Here is a 21551-nt window from a genome sequence, read left to right on the forward strand (position 1 = left end):
TCTTCATAAGGTCCCAGTAATTCACTTTTGCTTTTAATTCCCTTGCCTTTGGGGATGTGTCGAGTAAGAGATTGCTACGGCTGAGGTCAGAGAGGTCTTTTCCTGCTTTCTCCTCTAAGGTTTTGATGGTTTCCTGTCTCACATTCAGGTCCTTTATCCATTTTGAGTTTATTTTTGTGAATGGTGTGAGAAAGTGGTCTAGTTTCAACCTTCTGCATGTTGCTGTCCAGTTCTCCCAGCACCATTTGTTAAAGAGACTGTCTTTTTTCCATTGGATGTTCTTTCCTGCTTTGTCAAAGATGAGTTGGCCATACGTTTGTGGGTCTAGTTCTGGGGTTTCTATTCTATTCCATTGGTCTATGTGTCTGTTTTGGTGCCAATACCATGCTGTCTTGATGATGACAGCTTTGTAGTAGAGGCTAAAGTCTGGGATTGTGATGCCTCCTGCTTTGGTCTTCTTCTTCAAAATTACTTTGGCTATTCGGGGCCTTTTGTGGTTCCATATGAATTTTAGGATTGCTTGTTCTAGTTTCGAGAAGAATGCTGGTGCAATTTTGATTGGGATTGCATTGAATGTGTAGATAGCTTTGGGTAGTATTGACATTTTGATAATATTTATTCTTCCAATCCATGAGCAGGGAATGTCTTTCCATTTCTTTAAATCTTCTTCAATTACCTTCATAAGCTTTCTATAGTTTTCAGCATACAGATCCTTTACATCTTTGGTTAGATTTATTCCTAGGTATTTTATGCTTCTTGGTGCAATTATGAATGGGATCAGTTTCTTTATTTGTCTTTCTGTTGCTTCATTGTTAGTGTATAAGAATGCAACTGATTTCTGTACATTGATTTTGTATCCTGCAACTTTGCTGAATTCATGTATCAGTTCTAGCAGACTTTTGGTGGAGTCTATCGGATTTTCCATGTATAATATCATGTCATCTGCAAAGAGCGAAAGCTTGACTTCATCTTTGCCAATTTTGACGCCTTTGATTTCCTTTTGTTGTCTGATTGCTGTTGCTAGAACTTCCAGCACTATGTTAAACAACAGCGGTGAGAGTGGGCATCCCTGTCGTGTTCCTGATCTCAGGGAAAAAGCTCTCAGTTTTTCCCCGTTGAGGATGATGTTAGCTGTGGGCTTTTCATAAATGGCTTTTATGATCTTTAAGTATGTTCCTTCTATCCCGACTTTCTCAAGAGTTTTTATTAAGAAAGGGTGCTGGATTTTGTCGAAGGCCTTTTCTGCATCGATTGACAGGATCATATGGTTTTTCTCCTTTTTTTTGTTAATGTGATGTATCACGTTGATTGATTTGCGAATGTTGAACCAGCCCTGCATCCCAGGAATGAATCCCACTTGATCATGGTGAATAATTCTTTTTATATGCCGTTGAATTCGATTTGCTAGTATCTTATTGAGAATTTTTGCATCCATATTCATCAGGGATATTGGCCTGTAGTTCTCTTTTTTTACTGGGTCTCTGTCTGGTTTAGGAATCAAAGTAATACTGGCTTCATAGAATGAGTCTGGAAGTTTTCCTTCCCTTTCTATTTCTTGGAATAGCTTGAGAAGGATAGGTATTATCTCTGCTTTAAACGTCTGGTAGAACTCCCCTGGGAAGCCATCTGGTCCTGGACTCTTATTTGTTGGGAGATTTTTGATAACCGATTCAATTTCTTCGCTGGTGATGGGTCTGTTCAAGCTTTCTATTTCCTCCTGGTTGAGTTTTGGAAGAGTGTGGGTGTTCAGGAATTTGTCCATTTCTTCCAGGTTGTCCAATTTGTTGGCATATAATTTTTCATAGTATTCCCTGATAATTGTTTGTATCTCTGAGGGATTGGTTGTAATAATTCCATTTTCATTCATGATTTTATTTATTTGGGTCATCTCCCTTTTCTTTTTGAGAAGCCTGGCTAGAGGTTTGTCAATTTTGTTTATTTTTTCAAAAAACCAACTCTTGGTTTCATTGATCTGCTCTACAGTTTTTTTAGATTCTATATTGTTTATTTCTGCTCTGATCTTTATTATTTCTCTTCTTCTGCTGGGTTTAGGCTGCCTTTGCTGTTCTGCTTCTAGTTCCTTTAGGTGTGCTGTTAGATTTTGTATTTGGGATTTTTCTTGTTTCTTGAGATAGGCCTGGATTGCAATGTATTTTCCTCTCAGGACTGCCTTCGCTGCGTCCCAAAGCGTTTGGATTGTTGTATTTTCATTTTCGTTTGTTTCCATATATTTTTTAATTTCTTCTCTAATTGCCTGGTTGACCCACTCATTCGTTAGTAGGGTGTTCTTTAACCTCCATGCTTTTGGAGGTTTTCCAGACGTTTTTCTGTGGTTGATTTCAAGCTTCATAGCATTGTGGTCTGAAAGTATGCATGGTATGATTTCAATTCTTGTAAACTTATGAAGGGCTGTTTTGTGACCCAGTATATGATCTATCTTGGAGAATGTTCCATGTGCACTCGAGAAGAAAGTATATTCTGTTGCTTTGGGATGCAGAGTTCTAAATATATCTGTCAAGTCCATCTGATCCAATGTCTCATTCAGGGCCCTTGTTTCTTTATTGACCGTGTGTCTAGTTGATCTATCCATTTCTGTAAGTGGGGTGTTAACGTCCCCTGCAATTACCACATTCTTATCAATAAGGTTGCTTATGTTTATGAGTAATTGTTTTATATATTTGGGCGCTCCGGTATTCGGCGCATAGACATTTATAATTGTTAGCTCTTCCTGATGGATAGACCCTGTCACTATTATATAATGTCCTTCTTCATCTCTTGTTACAGCCTTTAATTTAAAGTCTAGTTTGTCTGATATAAGGATGGCTACTCCAGCTTTCTTTTGGCTTCCAGTAGCATGATAAATAGATCTCCATCCCCTCACTCTCAATCTAAAGGTGTCCTCAGGTCTAAAATGAGTCTCTTGTAGACAGCAAATAGATGGGTCTTGTTTTTTTATCCATTCTGATACCCTAAGTCTTTTGGTTGGCGCATTTAATCCATTTACATTCAGTGTTATTATAGAAAGGTATGGGTTTAGAGTCATTGTGATGTCTGTATGTTTTATGCTTGTAGTGATGTCTCTGGTACTTTGTCTCACAGGGTCCCCCTTAGGATCTCTTGGAGGGCTGGTTTAGTGGTGACAAATTCCTTCAGTTTTTGTTTGTTTGGGAAGACCTTTATCTCTCCTTCGATTCTAAATGACAGACTTGCTGGATAAAGGATTCTCGGCTGCATATTTTTTCTGTCTAGCACACTGAAAATCTCGTGCCAATTCTTTCTGGCCTGCCAAGTTTCAAAAGAGAGATCAGTCACGAGTCTTATAGGTCTCCCTTTATATGTGAGGGCACGTTTACCCCTTGCTGCTTTCAGAATTTTCTCTTTATCCTTGTATTTTGCCAGTTTCACTATGATATGTCGTGCAGAAGATCGATTCAAGTTACGTCTGAAGGGAGTTCTCTGTGCCTCTTGGATTTCAATGCCTTTTTCCTTCCCCAGTTCAGGGAAGTTCTCAGCTATTATTTCTTCAAGTACCCCTTCAGCACCTTTCCCTCTCTCTTCCTCCTCTGGGATACCAATAATGCGTATATTATTTCTTTTTAGTGTATCACTTAGTTCTCTAATTTTCCCCTCGTACTCCTGGATTTTTTTATCTCTCTTTTTCTCAGCTTCCTCTTTTTCCATAACTTTATCTTCTAGTTCACCTATTCTCTCCTCTGCCTCTTCAATCCGAGCTGTGGTGGTTTCCATTTTGTTATGCATTTCGTTTAAAGCGTTTTTCAGCTCCTCGTGACTGTTCCTTAGTCCCTTGATCTCTGTAGCAAGAGATTCTCTGCTGTCCGCTATACTGTTTTCAAGCCCAGCGATTAATTTTATGACTATTATTCTAAATTCACTTTCTGTTATATTATTTAAATCCTTTTTGATCAGCTCATTAGCTGTTGTTATTTCCTGGAGATTCTTCTGAGGGGAATTCTTCCGCTTGGTCATTTTGGATAGTCCCTGGCGTGGTGAGGACCTGCAGGGCACTTCCCCTGTGCTGTGGTGTATAACTGGAGTTCGTGGGCGGAGCCGCAGTCAGACCTGATGTCTGCCCCCAGCCCACCGCTGTGTCCACAGTCAGACTGGTGCGTGCCTTCTCTTCCCCTCTCCTATGAGCGGGATTCACTGTGGAGTGGGGTGGCCTGTCTGGGCTACTTGCAGACTGCCAGGCTTGTGATGCTGGGGATCTGGCGTCTTAGCTGGGGTGGGTAGGCAAGGTGCACAGGGGCAAGAGGGGCAGGCTTAGCTTGCTTCTCCTTAGGTGATCCTCTTCAGGAGGGGCCCTGTGGCAGCAGGAGGGAGTCAGATCCGCTGCCGGAGGTTTGGCTCCGCAGAAGCGCAGAGTTGGGTGTTTGCGCGCGGAGCGAGCAAGTTCCCTGGCAGGAACTGGTTCTCTTTGGGATTTTGGCTGGGGGATGGGCGGGGGAGATGGCGCTGGCGAGCGCCTTTGTTCCCCACCAAACTGAGCTCTGTCGTCCGGGGGCTCAGCAGCTCTCCTTCCCTTTGTCCTCCAGCCTTCCCGCTTTCTGAGCAGAGCTGTTAACTTATGACCTCCCAGACGCTAAGTCGCGCTTGCTGTCGGAACACAGTCCGTCAGGCCCCTCCGCTTTTTGCAAGCCAGACTCGGGGGCTCTGCTTGGCCGGCGAGCCGCCCCTCCGCCCCGGCTCCCTCCCGCCAGTCCGTGGAGCGCGCACCGCCTCGCCGCCCTTCCTACCCTCTTCCGTGGGCCTCTCGTCTGCGCTTGGCTCCGGCGACTCCGTTCTGCTAATCCTCTGGTGGTTTTCTGGGTTATTTAGGCAGGTGTAGGTGGAATCTAAGTGATCGGCAGGACGCGCGGTGAGCCCAGCGTCCTCCTACGCCGCCATCTTCCCTCCGCAAGTTCTCAGGTTCTACTCAGGCCTACTGAATCAGAGACTTTAGGGATGGAGCCCAGCAATCTGCATTCTAACACACCTTTCAGGTGATTCTGATGCATGCTAAAATTTGAGAACCACTGAATTAGATAATCAGTTATTCACACATCAATTGCTTTCAATTTTTAAAGTTCAAATCCCCCTCAGAGAATTAGAATGGTAAATGGCATAGGAATGGTGGGGAAATATCACAGCTATAGGCACTGATGATAAAGAATAGATCCCAGCCTTTGACAGCAGAGGGCAAGGTGAGCATCACTAGCCATCTACATAGAGAAGAAATGTGGTCAGTTTTATCTGGACTTAGGGAATTGTTCATGGGTTGTGGAAAATAATCTCTGCACAGTCATGTGGTATCCTAGGGAAACAAAACAACACCAAGCTGAGGTAACTGGACTAGATTGGGGGGAGGGAGGGGCTCCTGGTTGTTGTAAACCAGAGTGGTATAGAAGAACTAAGCAGAACCCTGAATTCCAGCAGTTGCCCCTGAATTTTTTATGAGTTTGGGCAGCTGTGTTTTCCCTATGCTCCCATGGGACAAAGAAGACTCGACTGTTCTACCTACTTTCCACTTTGCCTGAGGGAATCTTCCCTCCTTTTCATCTAATCACACTTCATTCCAATAATAAACTATTTCTAGCTTGTTCCTATGTGCATTTACATTGCCATCATTTATATTTGGAATGTTGTTTTTCCTTGAATAACCTGAAACTCATCTTTGAATATTCACCACAAATACCACCTCTTCTGGGAAGCCGTCCCTGACCTCTGGAAAGTTAACCATTCCTTTCTTTGTGCCAACGCATCTTAAATAGATCCATAATCATTCTTAGCATATCATATTGTCATTCATTTATTTAGATACCTATCTGGACACTTATGAAAAAGACATTGTGTTTTATTAATCTCTGTGGACAACCTGAAAATATTTAAAAAGCAAAACCCCGACATTTGTGTTCATTATCATCTCTAATAATGCTACTAGAAGACTGGGTAATTTAGTAGTCACCTTTATTATGAGTTTTTAACTGAAATTTTATCGAGATGATTAAAGATTCACATGCAGTTGTATGAAATAATACAAGGGGTTCCCTTGAACTCATTCCACCTTCCACTGATGGTAACATTTTGTAAACCTACAGAAAAGTATCACAGTCTTGACAAGGATACCATCTACCAATCTTACTCAGATTTCCCCAGTTTTACTTGTATTCCTTTGTGAGTATGTTTATCACCTGTGTAGGTTCACATCACCACCACCACAGGATCCCTCATAATCCCTCTTTCATAATCACACCCACTTACCTCCTGAAATCTGTCCCCATCCCTAACCCCACTAATATGTTCTCCATTCCTAAAACTTGGTCATTTCAAAAATGTTTCACAATGGAATCATACAGTATGTAACCTTATGGGATTGACTTTTTTCATACTCCATAATTCCCTAGAGTTTCTTCCAAGTTGTTGTGTACATCAGTAGTTCATTCCTTTTTATTATAGAGTAGTATTCCAAGTATGGGTGTACTACAGTTTAACATTTCACCCTCAAAAGATATCCACACCAATCCTGGAAACCTGCGAACATTACCTTATCTGAAAAAAAAGGAGCTTTGCAGATGTAAGTTAAGGATTTTGAGATGAGAAAATCTTGAATTATTCAGTGGTTCCTAAATCCAACTGTAAGTGTCCTTATGAGAGAGAAGTAGATGGAGATTGTAAATAGACCAAAGAGGAGAGGACACAGATACACAGAGGAGAAAATGATGTGAAAACAGAGGCAGAGATTGGAGCAGTGTAGCCTCAAGCCCAGGATTGCCCAGGCAGTCACTAGAGGGTGGAGGATATAGGCAATTGATTCTCTGTAGTGCCCCTGAAGGTTAATGCAGCACTGCCAAATTCAGACTTTTAGACCCCAGAAATTTGAAAGAATATATTCTATTGTCTTAGACCAAATTTGTGGTCATTTGTTACAGAAGCCTCAGGAAACTAATAGAGTTGTTTGTAGTTTATGACTATTACAAATAATGCTACTCTAAACATTCATATACAGGTTGTTGTGGGAATATATTTCAGTTCCCTGGAATAAATTCCCAAGAGTACAATTGCTGGGTTGAATGGTAAATATATGTTTCATTTTATAAGAAACTTCCCAACTATTTTCTAGAGTGGCTATATCATTTTACACTTCCATTAGCAATGTATGAGTGATCCGTTTTCTCCTCATCCTTGCCAACATTGGTGTTGTCACTATTTCTTGCTTTAGCCATTCTCATAGATACATATTAAAATCTTATTGTGATATCACATTGCATTTCCCCAATGACTAATGAGGTTGAACATCTTTTCATCTGTATATGCTCTTCAGTGAAATTTCTGTTCTGATCTTTTGCCTATTTCATAATTGATTTTTTTTTACTGTTGAATTTTGAGAACTTTTTATATATTCTAGATACTAGTCCTATGTTGAATATATGGCTTACAAATATTCTTTACCATCTGTAGCTTATATTTTCATCCTCTTCACATGGTAGTTAACAAAGCACAAGTTTTTAATTTTGTATGAAGTCCAGTTGATCCATATTTCTCTTACGGATTATGTTCTTGGTGCTAAGTCATAACTTTTTGCCTAGCCTTAGGTCCCAGATATTTTCTTCTATTTTTTCCTTTAGAATTTTTATATTTTTATGTTTTATATGCAAATCTGTGATACACTGTGGTTTAATTTTTGTATATGGCATAAATTTAGGTGAAATTTCTTTTTTTTTTTCATCTATGGATATCCAATTGCTCCAGCAACATTTGTTGAAAAAGCTATCCTTCCTCCATTCTAATGCTCTTGCACCTCTGTCAAAAATCAATTGAGCATAAGTGTATAGATCCATTTCTGGGTTCTGTTGCTCTTTCTGTTGATCTATACCTATACCTCTTTTAAAATAACACTGTCTTGATTACTTTAGCCATACAGTAAGCCTTGATATTGGGTATAGATTTTTCCTGCTCTATTATTCTTTGTCAAGATTTAGCTATTCTAGAACCTGAGTTCTTCCATATAATTTTGGAATAAGCTTGTCTATGTTTACAAAAAACCTTGCCGGGGGTTTCGATAGGAATTGCATAAAATGTATGGGTTAATTTAGGGAGCTAATATCTTAACTATGCTGAGTTTTCCAATCCATGAATATGGTATGTTTCTCCATTTACTTAGGTCTTCACATCTTTTCTCAACATTTTGTAATTTTCAGCATATAGATCCTTTATATCTTTAAACTGTAAATCTAAGTATTTTGTTTTACTAGATGTGATTATGATATTGTGTTTAAATTTCAGTTTCCATATGTTTATTTTTAGTATATAAAGATGAAATTGATTTTTGCATGTTGATTCTCTATTCTGAAATCCTGCTAAACTCACTTAATAGTTTTAGGAATTCTTTCATAGACTCTTTAGGATTGATATATATAGACCATAATGTCATCTGAAGTGAGACAGTCTTATGTCTTCCTTTCCAATATGTACACCTTTTATTTATTTATGCTTGCCTTATTATGGTGATTAGAATTTCCAGTACTGTGTTGAATGAGATGAGAATGGACACCCTTATCTTGCTCTTTTTTAATTTTGTCAGTTTCAAAAATTTAATTCCAGTATAATTAACATACAGTGCTATATTAATTTCAGGTGTAAAATATACTAATTCAACAATTCTATACACTGCTCAGTGCTCATCATGGTAAGTGTACTCTTTAATCCCCAACACCTATTTCATCTATCCCTTTACCCACCTCCCCTCTGTAACCATCAGTTTGATCATCTGTTTCTTGGTTTGTCTCTTCTTTTCTTCGTTTTGTTTCTTAAATTCCACATTTGCGTGAAATCACTGTACTTGTAATTCTCTGACTCATTTTACTTAGCATTATACTCTCTAACTCCATCCATGCTATTACAAATGGCAAGATTTCATTCTTTTTTGGCTGAATAATATTCCATGGTACCACATCTTCTTTAGTCATTCATCTATCAATGGACACTTGGGCTGTTTCCATAATTTGGCTATTGTAAATAATGTTGCAATAAACATGGGGGTGCATATATCCTTTCAAATTAGTGTTTTTGTATTGTTTGGGTAAATACCTAATAGAATGATTACTGGATCATAGGGTAGTTATACTTTTAACTTTTTGAAGAATCTCCATACTGTTTTCCACAATGGCTGCATCAGTTTGCCTTCCCCACAATAGTTAAAAGGGTTCCTTTTTCTTCTTATCCATGCCAACACTTGTAGTTTCTTGTATTTTTTATTTTAGCCATTCTGACAGGTGTGTAGTGATATCTCGTTGTAGTTTTGATTTGCATTTCCATGATAATGAGTGATGTTGAGCATCTTTCCATGTGTCTGTTGGCCATCTGTAGGTTTTTTTCTGGAGAAATTTCTGTTCATGTCTTCTGCCCAGTTTTTAATTGGGGGTTTTTTTGGGTGTTGAGTTGTGTAAGTTCTTTATATATTTTGGATTCTAACCCTTTATCAGATATGTCATTTGCAAATATCTTCTCCCATTCAGTAGGTTGTCTTTCAGTTTTGTTGATCGTTTTCTCCACTGTGCAGAAGCTTTTTATTTTGATGAAATCCCAATAGTTTATTTTTGCTTTTATTTCCCTTGCCTTAGGAGACATATCTAGAAAAATGTTGCTATGGATGATGTCAGAGACATTACTGCCTGTAATCTCTTCTAGTATTTTTATGGTTTCAGGTCTCCCATTTACATCTTTAATTGATTTTGAGTTTATTTTTGTGTGTGATGTAAGAAAGTGGTCCAGTTTCATTCTTTTGCATGTTGTTCAATTTTCCCAACACCATTTGTTAAAGATACTTATTTTCTTTTTCCCATTGTATATCCTTGCTTCTTCTGTTGGAGACTAATTCAACATATAATCATGGGTTTGTTTCTGAGCTTTCTATCTTGTTCCATTGATCCATGTGTCTATTTTTGTGCCAGTACCATGCTGTTTTGATTACTACAGCTTTGTAATGTAATTTGAAATCTGGAATTGTGATGCCTCCAGTTTCGTTTTTCTTCCTCAAAATTGTTTTGGTTATTCAGGGTCTTTTGTGGTTCCATACAGATTTTACTATTATTTGTTCTAGTTGTGTGAAAAATGCTGTTTGTATTTTGATAGGGATTACATTAAATAGATACATTGCTTTGGGCAATATGGACATTTCAATATTTGTTCTTCCTATTCATGAGCATGGAATATCTTTCCATTTGTTTCTGTCATCTTGAATTTCTTTCATCAGTATTAACCAGTTTTCAGACTATAAGCCTTTTACCTTCTTGGTTAAGTTTATTTATAGGTATTTTATTATTTTTGTGTAATAGTAAATGGGATTGTTTCTTAATCTTTCTGTTGTTTCATTATTAGTGCATAGAAGTACAAGGGATTTCTGTACATTGATTTTTGTATTCTGTGACCTTCCTGAATTCATTTACCAGTTCTATCAGCTCTAGTAGTTTTTATACATTTAAATATATAAACTGAGTAAAGTCTTTAGGGTTTTCTCATCTTATGTGCAAATAGTGAAAATTTTACTTCTTCCTTACCTATTTGAATGCCTTTTATTCCTTTCTTTTGTTTGCTGTGGCTAAGATTTCCAGTACTATATTGAATAAAAGTAGTAAGAGTGCAAATCCTTGTCTTGTTCCTGATCTTAGGAAGAAGGCTCTCAGTTTTTCCCAATTGAGTATGATATCAGCTGAGGGTTTTTCATATATGGACTTTATTGTGTTGAGGTATGTTCTCTCTAACCCTATTTTATTGAAGGTTTTTATTATGAATGGATGTTTTACATTGTCAAATACTTTTTCTGCATTTACTGAAATGATCACAATTTTTTTAATATTTTCTCTTTTTGATGTGATGTATCATATTGATTACATTTGCAAATATTGAACCAGTCTTACAACCCAGGAATAAATCCCACTTGGTCATGGTGAATGATTTTTTTTAAATATATATTGTTGGATTCATTTTGCTAACATTTTGTTGAGGATTTTTGCATCTATGTTCATCAGAGATATTGGCCGTAGCTCTCTTTTTTTTTGTAGTGTGTTTATCTGGTTTTGGTATCAGGATAATGCATGTCTCATAGGACGAATTTGAAAGTTTTCCTTCCTCTTCAATGTTTTGTAATAGTTTGAGAAGATTAAATATTAACTGTTCTTTAAATGTTTGGTAGAATTCACCTGTGAAGACAGCTGGTCCTGGACCTTTGCTTGTTGGGAGCTTTTTGATTACTGATTCAATTTCACTGCCAGTAATTTGCCTGTTCAAATATTTTATTTCTTCCAGATTTGATTTTGGAAGATTGTAAGTTTCTAGGGATTTATCCAGTTCTTCTAGGTTGTTCACCCTTATCTTGCTCTTGATCTTAGTTAGGGTAAAGCATTCAGTCTTTCACCATTAAGTATGATGCTAGCTATTGGCTTTTTGTAGTGCTCTTTATTAAACTGAGGTAATTTCTCTCTATTCCTAACTTGCTGAGAGTTTTTATCTTAAATGAGTGTTGAGTTTTCTCAAATTCTTTTACTTCGTCAATTGATATGATCATATGATTTTTCTTCTTTAGCTGTTGATATGATGTTTTATACTACTGATTCTCAAATTGTTGAACCAGTCTTACAAATCTGGACTAAATCTAACTTGGTCATGGTGTAAAATTCTTTTTATACATTACTGGGTTTGGTTTGTTTATATTTTATTGAGAATTTGAGTCTAAGTTCATGAAAGATTAGTCTGTAGCTTTTTTTTTTTTTAAATATATTGTCTTCGTCTGATTTTGGTATCAGGGTAATAATAACCTCATAAAGTTAGTTGGAGAGTCTTTCCTCCTCTTCTATTTCCTGGAAGAAATGATAAAATTGGTGTTCTTTAAACCTTTTTTTTGTAGTTTTATTTATTTTGAAAGAGAGAGCATGAGCAGAAGGGGGGGGGGGGGGAGAGAGAATTCCAAGCAGGTTCCACACTGTCAGCAGTGCCTGATGTGGGGCTCAAATTCATGAACCATGAGATCATGTCCTGACCCAAAATCAGGCTTAACCGACTGAGCCATCCAGGTGCCCCAAAATTGGTGCTCTTTAAATGCATGGCACAATTCTCTAGTAAAATCCTGTGGATATAGAAAGTTCTTTTGGGGGAGCTTTATAATGCATTCTTCTAAGTTACCAAATTTCTGAATATAGTTTGTAGTATTTTCTTATTACTTTTTTATTTTTATTTTATTTTTTTTTTCAACGTTTATTTATTTTTGGGACAGAGAGAGACAGAGCATGAACGGGGGAGGGGCAGAGAGAGAGGGAGACACAGAATCGGAAACAGGCTCCAGGCTCTGAGCCATCAGCCCAGAGCCTGACGCGGGGCTCGAACTCACGGACCGCAAGATTGTGACCTGGCTGAAGTCGGACGCTTAACCGACTGCGCCACCCAGGCGCCCCCTTATTACTTTTTTAATTGATGCAAGTTCTATCGTAATATCACCTATATTGGTTGTGTCTTCTTTCTTTTTAATCTTTGTCAGTATTGCTAGGGGCTTATAAATTTCATTGATTTTTTTTCCCCCAAAGAAACAGCTTTTTGTTTCATTGATCTTTCTCTATTTTTCTGTTTTCAACTTCAGATATCTCTGCACTATTATTTTCTTCCTTCTGCTTGTTTTAGGTTTACTTTTTCTCTTCTAGCTTCTTAATGCAGAGACTTATTTATTGGAGACCTTTTCTCATTTCAAATATAAGCATTTAATGCTATAAATTTTCTTCTCAGCACTGTTTTAGTTACTTCCCACATAATTTGATATGTCATTTTTCCATTTTCATCTACTCTATGTATTTTTTTATTTCCTTTGAGTTTTATTCTTTGATTCATGGATTAAGAGATATGCTATTTTCCTGTTGGTTTTCTATTATCAATTTCTAGTTTAATTTCATTATGGTCAGAGACATATTGTAATCATACTGTGTATGACTATAATTCCTTTAAATGTGTTAAGGTTTGTCTTATGGCCTAGAATATGGTATCACAGTGAATGTTCCATGGGCACTGGAAAAAAATACATGTTCTACTGTTGAGGGGTGGAGTTCTAAATAAATTAGTTAAATCCTGATGCCTTATGATATTGTTCAGATTTTCTATATCCTTGATGATTTTTTGGTCTAGTAATTCTATTATAGAGAGAGAATTGCTGTAGTCTTCAGCCATAACTGGTACATGAACATTTAGAATCATCATGTCTTCCTGGTGGACTGAACCTTTTATCATAATGCAATGTCTCTCTGTCTCTAATAACATTCCTTGTTCTGAAGTCTATCTTACCATAAATTAATAGATACTCACGCCTTTTTAATTTTTATTACTGTTTGCATGACATATTCTTTTCCATATTTTTACTTTCCACCTACCTATATCATTGTACAGTGAGTTTCTTGTTGGCAGCATATAACTGGGTAATTTTTTCAATCTTTTCTGAAAATCTCTGTCTTTTGCTTATTTGGACCATTTACACGTAAGGTAATTGTTAATACGTTATTCAGTGTCCCATTTATTATTTGTTTCCTCTGGTTCTCATTTCTATGTTTATCTTTTCTTGTTCTGGGAGTTACTTGAAAGTTTTTGTAGTACTCCATCTTGATTTACTTATATTCTTTTTGATTGTGTATCTTTGTAAAGTTTTCAGAATAGTTGTTGTAGATATTACAATATACATACTTATCACAATCTCTTGGCATTACCATTTAAATACTTCAAATGAAATATAGGTATCTTACTTATATTTGGGTCCCTTACATTTCCCTACTGTTAAATATCATTGTCTTATCAGATGAGTTATAATTTTTGTTTTAATCATCAAATATGATTTATACAACTCAGGAAAATGAGAGTGTGAGGATTAATTTTATGTGTCAAACCCTGACTGGGCTACGTGGTGTCCAGATATTTGGTCAATGTTATTTTGGGTGCTTCTGTGAATTTTGGATTGGTCTCACATTTAAATATATAAACTGAGTAAAGCAGATTGTTCTCCCTAATGTGGGCAGGCCTCATCCAGTCAGTTGCAGGCCTGAATAGAACAAAAGGCTGATCCTCCCTGAGGAAGAAGGAATTCTTCCTGCCTGACTGCCTTTGACCTGGGACATAATTTTTTCCTAACCCTAACCCTAATCCTAACCCTAACCCTCCCTGAGTAAGAAGGAATTCTTCCTGCCTGACTGCCTTTGACCTGGGACATAATTTTTTCCTGTCCTCAGATTTAAACATTGTCTCTTCCTGGGTCTAATCCAGGCTGCAGGAAAAACTGCATCCCCGCTCTTCTCAGATGCCCCTCTGTAGTTCCCAGGTTCACTCAGGAGCCTGTGTACTCACTAAGCCCATAGGAAATCAGAAGAATGCTTCAGTTCTATTTGCCCCTTGCCAGGGGCCAGAAATACCATTGTCTTACTGTCTCTCTGGAGCCTCTGAGGCATCAGACTACTTTGTCTGGATCCAAGACTAATCTGTGGTTTCTGTTATTTCCACCCACCCCTTGGGACTAGATGGGGAAAGGAGTAAGGATCCTTCCCATGCAGACTAAGTTATCTAAGCTCTCTTCGCATTACCTGTTTCTCCCTTATGTAGCCAGAGTGTTCTTACAATATTTGACCAACGACAGTGTTGGGAAAGGGATCTTGCTACTACTCATAATGATTTCCTCGCTCAGGAAAAAAAACTACATTGGTACATTCACACACACACACACACACACACACACACACACACACACACAAATGGTTTTAGCTGCACTCTAAGAGTCTTCCTATTCTTCCAGAAGCTGAGATTTAATGGTTTGAATTCTAAGTTTAGTGAAAGAACTGCCCATGGTTAGGGGTTAGTCACTTCTTACCCAGAGAAATGGCTTAAGTCTCAACCACCACACTGTGTACCCCATGCTCACCCCTGCCAACCCTTACACTATAATGAGACTGACTGACAGGAGGCAAAGTTACCTCTGAAACAGACAGATCTTGGGAAGGCTACCTCTACTATAACATCCCTTCTCCTTTGTGGGGAAGATGAGCTACCACTTTCCTCTGTGTACCAGTCTGTTAGGGCTGCTGTAACAAAAGCACCACAAACTGAGTGGCCTAACAATAGAGATACATCACCTCACAGTTCAGGCAGTCCAGGTTTAAGGTGTGGCAGGGTTGGTTCTTTCCGGAAACTCTGAGAGAAGGACTGATTTCAGATCTCTCTCCTTGATTTGTAGATGGCTGTCTTCTCCCTGTGTCTCTTTACATCATTTCTTTTTGTATGTCTGTAAGTCCAAATTTCCCCTTTTTACAAGGATATCAGTCATATTGAATTAGGGTCAACCTAACCCTAAAAACTTCATTTTAATTTACTTTGCAAAGTCCCAATCTTACAAATTCTGAAGTGCTGATGATTAGGATTCCAACATATCTTTTTTTTTTTTTCCCCAGAGAGACAAAATTTAGCCCACAACACTCCCCAAAGCCAAGCAATGGGTGAAAAGAGAGAGTGACTCTTTGTTCCTTGATTATGTGTCTTCTTTGTCAGTGGACTTCCAAGTCTCCCCTGTGCTACCTGAGCAGGCAAGAAAAATGTGGAGTCCCCCACACCCCACTCCACTTCTACCTGTCTGTGCCCCAGGAGCTCCAGGTTTTGAGGAGGAATGTTAGTTGTCAGATGTATTTTGCACATTCCCTCAAGCCCTAAGAGTTGATAAGTACCTAGATAAGAAGAGAGGACACAATCTCACCAGGACTGCCACAATGTGGGAGAAAAAAGCACACACAATTGAGGAATGGAGTCTTTTGCTACAATGTGGGGGTAAGCCAGGAGATGCAACTAAATTTCAGGGATTCCCAATGCCTAAGGGATACTTTGGGGGAGTTCTTCATCCAGAGGGGCCATTAGGAGCACTTGTGACCCACAGACACATACAGAATAGTAATCCCCTACCAAGAACAGCACTGCAACCTTGCCAAGGCTGTTAGGTAAGGCCACCTCCACCCATCCATCCCTACCTAGGGAGAAGGGCAGGCCAAAGCATGGGAGGCTAGAGGCTAACTGTATCCCATGCTCCATTCTAAACTCCAGGATCTATCTAGCCAAATCTTAATCCAACTCTGACATGGATTTTTTTTATATAAATAGAGCTGAATCATTCAAGTCAGAATACTTCTGAATATTCAAAAGTGAGAAGTTATGGGCTGAGAAAGTGTTAAGGGAACTGCTATCCAGCAGGAAACAGATGTTTGATAGATCAAAACTAAAGAAAGTGACTGGAAAAAATAAAAGCATGACAGTCTTGTTCCTCAGTGAGTTGAGACTCTAAATAGTAGATAAGTGTACAGGCACACACACAGCACTAAGGCACAGTCCACTTTAGTGCCTGCTGTTTCACTTAGCATGAGATCGTGGACAGATTCTCCTGTCATTAGGTATTCTTCAAAAAAATAATTTCTTAAAAAAAATATATATATATAATTTCTTAATGTTTATTTATTTTGAGAGTGAGGGTGAGAGCAGGGGAGGGGCAGAGAGAGAGGGAGAGAGAAAATCCCAAGAAGGCTCCACATTCTTAATGTGGAGCCCAACACGGGGCTCGAACCCACGAACCGTTAGATCATGACCTGAACTGAAATTGAATCAGATGCTTAACTGACCAAGCCACCCAGGTGCCTCCCAAATATAATTTTTAATGCCTATAGTTTCTATCATTCATCTTATAAATGTACTATAATGTATGTAACCTTTCTTCTATTGGACATTCAGGATACACCTAATATTTTGGAATTTTAAATTGTGCCATGAGAATCTTTGTACACACATCTATGTTTAATTTCTGTTTCAAAGAGAGAAAGATATTGTTATACCTACTATTTTTTTCAAATGGGAGGATTAATGTTAACCACTTCCAGACATTAACTGACTTGTCCTCATCATATGCTAAACCCATCTTCTGACAATGGATAATTGACTATATTATCAGTACATGAAAATTGCCCTTTATATCAAATGTAAAACTTGAAAAGCTGACTCATTTTCTTACCCATCTTCCCATATACTAATATTGTCTTATATTAGATGATGAACGATATTTTACTAATAGAATACATCCATAATATCCTGGGTATGTCTTAGCTAAATTTATTCATGTCAGCTAATTTCATTAGCATGGAGAAACTCATGAGTTGGAGCTTTACATGCCTAATTTCAAAACCCATCAAAGTGAGATAGTATGCCACATGATAGCAACCATTTGTGACCACAAATAGACCAAACACATAGGTCTGACATTAACCTGAGTGTTACTGCATGGCAGAAAATGGCAGCAAAGTAGTGACAAAGAATAACAGCTTCACTACTAATTAATTAAATATAGTTGGAACTCTCCATCTTCCATTTCCATGCCAAATTATTTCCTCTCCATTCCTAGTCTGAAAATCGGGGATAATCGTAGTAACTACTTCAAGGTTAATGAAAAGATTAAAGGAGAAAATTCCTATAAAGGACCAAAACATGTCCCTTAAAATATGATCAGTTAATGTTAGCTACTATCACTAATTAGAAGTCACAAGTTACCTCAATCTAGGCATAGATGTTTGGGTTCTAACAGACAGGATTCAAATCTTTACTCGGGGCTATTTGCTCTCTGACTCAGATATAAGACAATAAATCGGTTTTCAACCTGACACCAACTCTATTTCAATATGCAAATACAGATATATTAATGCATCTAATAGTTATATTATCATATAATAAATAAAGACAAAATGGAAAAGTAATTTTCCACTATCATCATGAATGTGTGTGTCATATCCTCAAAGTTCCTTTAAGTTCTCTCACCGCACACTAAGTATTGACTGGGGAAAATAATTTAATGAAATTCAAGAAGTATAAAGAAGTAGTTAGGTTCAGCTTTAAATATAAAAATTATGTCTTTATAGCACACACACAACATTCAGCGGAGCTGAATACGGATCACAGCATAACTTCACAAAGTAAGAAACCATGTAAGAGCACCAAGTGAAATCCCACCCAACGACTGCTCTGCATCATCAACACTGCAGGGTGAACGAACAGTTTGCTGGAATGGAATGTGGAGCTCTTCCACTTACGAGGACGCTTATCTTGACCTCCCTCATAAACCTGGGTAGGAGGCCCCGTTTTTGTGCAGATCTTCACCACGGATAAGAGTAAATTTCACATTTTCTTTAGTTGTGTCCGAGTGAAGATACCCAATGACCAGCAGTGTGGAAGAGGAAGGGCTGCCTAAGATAAAGGATTTGAAAGAACGTTTCTCAGATTCAGGACAGATGCGGGAAATGTGAAAATTCCTAAGCTTCTGCCTCTACCCAGCCTACAGGACAGGGTGAGAGGTAAGAGGTGAGGCAAGAAGGTGCTTGCAGTAGGCCAGAGCTCAGAGGTAAGCCTTGTTGGTTTTGGCAATGCCTGTTCCTATTGTTAGAACACCACTGGCACGTTGCTGCCAGCTCCCTAAAAGAATATAACATGTCTCACACTCAAGATTAATGCTCCTTTTCTGCACCACGGGATGTTATAAATAAAGCTGTAGCTTTTTATGTACTATCAAGTAGTACGCTACCCTACAGAAAGCAGATGAAGGAAACCCAAGAAAGCCTAATTTTGCAGAGAAGGGGAACAAAAAACTGACATCACTGATCTATTTTAAACACATTTCAAAATACATTAGGAAATGTTCACACACTATGGGAATAAGGACCAAGTCTACAATCCAATACACAAAGTGTGTGTGAGTGTGTGTGTAATGTTTGTATCTAATATATATGAATTTTATACACACATACACACACACACACACACACACACACACACACACACACACACACACTCACTGAGAAGTAACAAACAGCTCTTGGAATTACCTGTGGGGAAAAGAATACAGGTTATTGTGGTGGTAGTTTCATGGTGAAAGAGGTCTTGTTCTAAATCCTGCACTTTCTAGAACAGCGGCATCTCTCCCAATAGCACATGGAACCCCTGGGCCTTTCCACCTACCTGCGCTGGTGTTGGTGCTGGGGCTGGCCAGCAGCTGCCCAGAGCCCTGGGCTGGTGGTGGGGGCTGCCCATCACTCAGCTGCTTGACTCGTTTGCGGTGGGATTTACCGTTGTAATGGACCTGGGCCTGGGCTGCGGAGTTCAGCTGGATGTTGCACACCTCACAGAAGGAGAACAGAATTTTCTTTTTCTCTTTACTCAACTGGTCCTCAGGCCTGTCATTCTTTAACCCCTTTTCTTCAAAGCCCCGTAGAAAAGTTGCCATATTCATAATACCATCTTCAGGGTAGTTGTTAGGGCTTAATGAGTACTTCATACCTGAAATTTTAAAAAAGTACAAGTGCTTGCAAACTATATGCTTTCTGATTTTCTAGTATGATTACAATTAATTTTCATGATATGGCTTCAGCTAAAAGTCTCCCAGCTGCTCAATGGATGCTCTTTGAAAAAGTCATCACAGCTAACTGATTGAACAAATATGGTCTTTGGACATTTTTTTCTGTCTGTAGTGCTTCCTACTTTATTCCTGACCCACCCTCCTTCCATCTCTCAATTCCTTTGCCCTTTTAACTCCTGCCCACCGCTTAATCTTAGCTGGAAGAATACCATCTCCAGGCAACCCATCAGACCCGGTTTTCAGCTCATATAGTGACCGCCCTTCAGAGCATATGTATGCATTTCATACATAGTTGTGCAATTTGATCTATGAGGGAAGTAACTTCATTTCTGATGTCCCCTAGGCCTAGAACTGTACTGTTTAAATAACAGGCACTTAAATACCTTTTGGAGGAAAGAATAAATATTATGAACCCGGAACTGTGAAAAAGGGTATGTATAGACACAGAAGTATATATAATACATGCACACCTGCCAACAGTCACATACCCTAACCAGGGGAGGAGCTGAATAACAAAGATTAAAACATAGTATGTCTGCAACTTACATTAGGTTGTGTTCCAAAAGCCCCTTTATAAGTCAGCCAATGGGAATTTGAACATGCTTTCTTACAGTTGTAGTGAAACAAATTGTATTTAGGTTTCCAGATTAGCCCATAAATATCAATTTAATTTTTGATGAGGTTGAAATGCAGAACATCTGAAATAAAAAATAAAAGAAATACAATAAATGGTAAGCTAATAATTGAAAATTAGAAAAAGAGTAGACTAAGATATAATTTTAAAGTACTGATTTTTTTTCTTCGTGTAGTTAGATAAGGGCATACTGATAGAGTATAACTTAAATGAAGATTTTAAAGGAGACTTTTCAGTACCTCAAGGTCCTTGGGTGATAAAGATGGCCTTGGCTTTTTATTTTGCTCAGTCCCACTTTAACATGCGTTATTTTTTCATTTTATTTAAGACCACTATTACAAGCATTTTCATACTTAATTTAAAAACCTCATGGGGCGCCTGGGTGGCGCAGTCGGTTGGGCGTCCGACTTCAGCCAGGTCACGATCTCGCGGTCCGTGAGTTCGAGCCCCGCGTCAGGCTCTGGGCTGATGGCTCAGAGCCTGGAGCCTGTTTCCGATTCTGTGTCTCTCTCTCTCTCTCTCTCTGCCCCTCCCCCGTTCATGCTCTGTCTCTCTCTGTCCCAAAAATAAATAAAAACGTTGGAAAAAAAAAATTAAAAAAAAAAAGAAAAGAAAACCTCGGATTTTTTCCAGTTCCTTTTTCCTAAGGAAAGTCACTTTACTAGTTGAACAGAACACCTCACTTCTGACACTTCTGGTCACCAAATATATGGAAGTTTTTCCCCAAGCCCAGCAATTCTCTGTGACACCAGCTAGGTGTCCTTCAATGTAACTCAATTTTGACACTATATACCCAGAGAGAGCATCAGATCACACAGGTTAAGGGCTCAGTCCCACAAGACTGCCCCTAACCCCCCCACCCCACACACACTTCAGATTGGCTGAGTTGAAGAGTGCTGTGCTATGAGGAATGAAGAATTCAAATAAAGAAAGGATTGTGGTTTATGAGGGACTTCTGTCTATGGTGGAATGACATTGGCTCTAAGCTATTCTGTTGATCCATGGTGACTTAGAGCTGTATGAAAAGGAATGACGAGCTACAGACTATTCTGTATTTGGAGTATTTACCTATTAAATGTTTAAAATTCAGAAAATGAATTATAGCACAGGCTATGACCATAAAGATAGAGGTTGATTCTATGTATACAGTGTGCCAAAAAGAAGACCTTATTTATGCCCATACACCCTATTGCAAAGTGCCATTATGTATTATACCATAGGCTAAGTCGTAACCTTCAATGAGCTGTCAGAAAATTGCTAATTTCAATATGTAAAACCTGTGTGTCCCATAAGTATTTTATCCAGATGCCACCATTTTAAGGAACCCCATTTCACAAAATTTATTATAAAATTTATTCAAATTATACATAAATGAGGTTTAAGCAATTTCCATAGGTGAGTTGCAGAAAATAATTGTTATAATTAAAATAGGATTTAACTGCAAATACATCAATATTTTTGCTTTTATCCCCTAAA

General features: G+C 38.3%; 1 protein-coding gene across 5 annotated transcripts in view; it reads right to left on the reverse strand.

Annotated features, from left to right (window-relative positions):
- Positions 1 to 21551, reverse strand: part of ZNF385B (zinc finger protein 385B) — a 429607-nt gene that overhangs the window by 318532 nt on the left and 89524 nt on the right. For 3 of the 5 annotated variants that reach the window (XM_086719063.1, XM_086719062.1, XM_086719073.1), the window contains exons 2-3: positions 19988 to 20139; positions 19045 to 19362 (exon numbers count right to left, since the gene is read on the reverse strand). In XM_086719063.1, the coding sequence (XP_086575189.1) occupies positions 19045 to 19360 (316 nt within the window). In that variant the 5' untranslated portion in view covers positions 19361 to 19362; positions 19988 to 20139. Of the gene's footprint in view, positions 1 to 19044; positions 19363 to 19987; positions 20140 to 21551 lie in introns of those variants that run through there. The other 2 variants (XM_086719071.1, XM_086719067.1) reach the window with 2 other exon arrangements.

The sequence above is a fragment of the Puma concolor genome, chromosome C1 (assembly GCF_028749965.1).
Source record: "Puma concolor isolate L17-30 chromosome C1, mPumCon1.1.hap2, whole genome shotgun sequence".
Lineage (NCBI taxonomy): Eukaryota > Metazoa > Chordata > Mammalia > Carnivora > Felidae > Puma > Puma concolor.